General features: G+C 57.3%; 1 protein-coding gene across 1 annotated transcript in view; it reads right to left on the minus strand.

Annotated features, from left to right (window-relative positions):
• FAM83H (family with sequence similarity 83 member H) overlaps positions 1–1,992 on the minus strand; it is a 9,837-nt gene extending 7,845 nt beyond the window's left edge. Inside the window, exon 1 of the mRNA XM_044434363.1 lies at positions 1,513–1,992. Coding sequence (XP_044290298.1) covers positions 1,513–1,983 — 471 coding nt within the window. The 5' untranslated portion in view covers positions 1,984–1,992. The remainder of the gene's footprint in view (positions 1–1,512) is intronic.
• Between the last annotated feature and the right edge of the window lie 842 nt (positions 1,993–2,834).

The raw sequence follows: 2,834 nt of genomic DNA on the forward strand, positions 1-2,834 counted from the left end.
CTCGCTCTCCCTCTCTCTCTCGCTCTCCCTCTCTCGCTCGCTCTCCCTCAGCCCCCTTGCCCAGCAATTGGCAAATGATAGCAATGCACTGCTTTGCAGAGCTGGCCTGGGGTCCTCCAGCGGGACAGCGTCCGCTTTTGTAGGGGTGTCTTCTCTAGCATGGCTTTTCCCAACAACAGCCACAGCTGGGGCTTCTTTTGCTGGCTAAACATATTTATTTGTTTGTTTGTTTGTTTATTAAAACATTTTTATGCCGCCCCATTCGCTGAAGCCTCGAGGCGGCTTACAACATTAAGTTAAAAAAAATAATTATAACATTAAATTAAAAAATACAAACATTAAGTTAAAAATGCAAAATTACCAATATAAAATAAGCCGCCCTGGCCAGATAAAATCCAATAATATTAACAATTAAAATGCCGCTTAAATAAAAAGGTCTTTGCCTGGCGCCAAAAAACAAGTAACGACGGCGCCAGGCGGACCTCTCTGGGGACATACTGAGAGGCAGGAACACGTTCATAGCTCACAAACGCTTGGTTCGACCAGCCCCTGCACATTCGCTTCACAGCTCTGCTTCCACCAGGGCTAGAGACTTGCATTTTGAAAAACAGAAAACTCTGAGACCAGTTCGCTCCCGAGTCCTGGTCTGGCCTAGCAGGTACTTCCGGGCTCCCCCTCTTAGCGAGCCTGTGCAGGATGCTGCAGGAAGCAAAGGAGGCAGAGCTCTGCAGTGGGCTTGATGCGAACCGAACCGAAGCTCAGCCTGCAAGAGGCAGACGTGTCCAGGGCAGGGACCCAGGAGTCGGAGGGCTTTGCCTGCTGCCCCGCTGAAGACAGTCTGGGCAGTACATGTGCGTTCAGCATCCTGCCTGGACACCGAGGGAGTGGCTGCCAGCCGAAATGTCAGTGATGGCTGATTTGCCATCTTTTTCTTCACCTTGAAAAAAGAGCTTACCATGGCTGTAAATGCTTGGGTGGCGTCCCAGTTAAGCCATTCCACATGGGGCTGCCCCGAAGAATGCCTGGACATCCAGGCTGGTTCAGACCGTGGCAACATGATCTATCAGCTGGCCATGCAGTTCCAGGCAAACTTCAAGGCTGACTTTGAGCACCTTCCATGGGAGCCTCCCCAGATTCTGGTCCATGTGTGGGGCCCACTTAGAGGTCTTGCTTGCCTTGAGTACGGCTGGCACAAGCAGCACGCACAGCCACGCCCTGTGCAGCCAGACCCATCTCCCCGCTCCCCGCCTGGGTGCACCCGAGCACTCCTGGTTCTAATTCAGGGGGAGCAGCAGACCAAACTCCTGCCTTGCCCGGCCCTGTCCCCACTCTCTGATTTGCAGAGGGGGCTTGGGGGAAAGGAGGCCTGCAGCAGGCAGCAACGTGACCTCTTCTGTAGGACAGACATCCACACCACCACACTTAGTCATTTTTCAGGGTTGTACCTCCTGCCCCACCGCCAGCTTCGGCAGGTTCTCCCTGCTTTCGTCCAACCCACATCTAATCTCTCACCTGCTGTGCCGCACGGATCATCCTGCGTGCCTCCTCTTTGATGCTGGGATTGTCTGGAGGTGGAGGCTGCACAAGTGTTGTCACCTCTGTTCCCCGGAAGCCAAACACCATTGGCCATCCCAGATCCAGCTCTGGAACAGCGAGGTCGGAGTTCATGGGCCAGTAAGTTCCAGAGGAACCGTCCAGGTCTGCATTGGGTGGGCCAGAGTCCGTGCTGCCGCCTCCTTCGCCGCCTTCCCCCTCCTGGTGGGCATACTGGGGCTTCTGCAGGTGCTGGGTGATGTGCTCCACCTCCGAGGGACAGAGGAAGTCCGGGGCCCCTTCCTCAGCCAGGAACCGGTGGTAGCTCTCCTCTCCTTCCTCGGCCAGCATGTCCAGTGCCAGCCGGTAGTACTCCTTGTAGTGGGGTGGGAGGTAGTTTGGATCCAGAGGGTTGTCCCCCTGCGAGGAGCTCTGCGACCGACGAGCCATGCTGGAAGAGGGCACTGCAGGCTGGGTGGGGAGAGGAGAGGAGAGGAGAGGAGAGGAGAGGAGAGGAGAGGAGAGGAGAGGCAGCCATTACACAGCAGAACGGGGTGATGCGCCCAGCAGCCCCTCCCCTGGGGTCACAAGCAGCCCTCTTGCACACTCCAGATGCTTTGGGGCAAATCCGCATCCCATCCCACTGATGACACGAGCCGGTCCACTGCAGCCGCCTTGCACTTGGACGGGGCCTCTCTGCTGGCCAGAAGGCCGCTCTGCTTCTCCTCCGGGTACATCAGGAGGTCATGTTTGTGCCCACGAAGCTGCCTTTTGGCCAAAGGCTGGCAACAGCATGGCATGGGGAGAAGTGCCAGGGCCCCAGCTGGCAGGGGCGGCCCCGGAGGCAGAGTCATGGGCCGGGCAGGCGGCACTGGTGCACCAGAGGAGCCGGCCAGGAAGCATCTCCTGCGGACTGGGGTGCAGGCAGCCACTCCACGCTGCGCAGAGGGCTCCAGGCGGAAGCACTGGGGAAAGCAGAGGGTGCACGAGAGCAGCTTGTGTTGGCGAGTTCCCCAAGAAACGGGGAAGGGGGCAACAGAGGTGCTTCAAGGCAGCCATGCCAGTATCTCAGGAGAAAACCTGAAACAATCTGGTGAGATGGACAAAGTTTATTTCATGAACAAGGGAGCGGCAGGAGGAAAGGGCCACTGGCCACCACTTCCGGAGGGACTGCGGTTGGCGTTCGCCGTGCTCCTCCGTGTCACACCCACACAGTCTGCCCTGCAAGTGGGGAGCAGTCCTGGCACACAGCACACCGTCTGCTGGTTGGTTGCTTGGTTGGTTGGTTTGCTGGTCTGTTA

Source organism: Varanus komodoensis, unplaced genomic scaffold (assembly GCF_004798865.1).
Source record: "Varanus komodoensis strain SLA01 unplaced genomic scaffold, ASM479886v1 scaffold276, whole genome shotgun sequence".
NCBI lineage: Eukaryota > Metazoa > Chordata > Lepidosauria > Squamata > Varanidae > Varanus > Varanus komodoensis.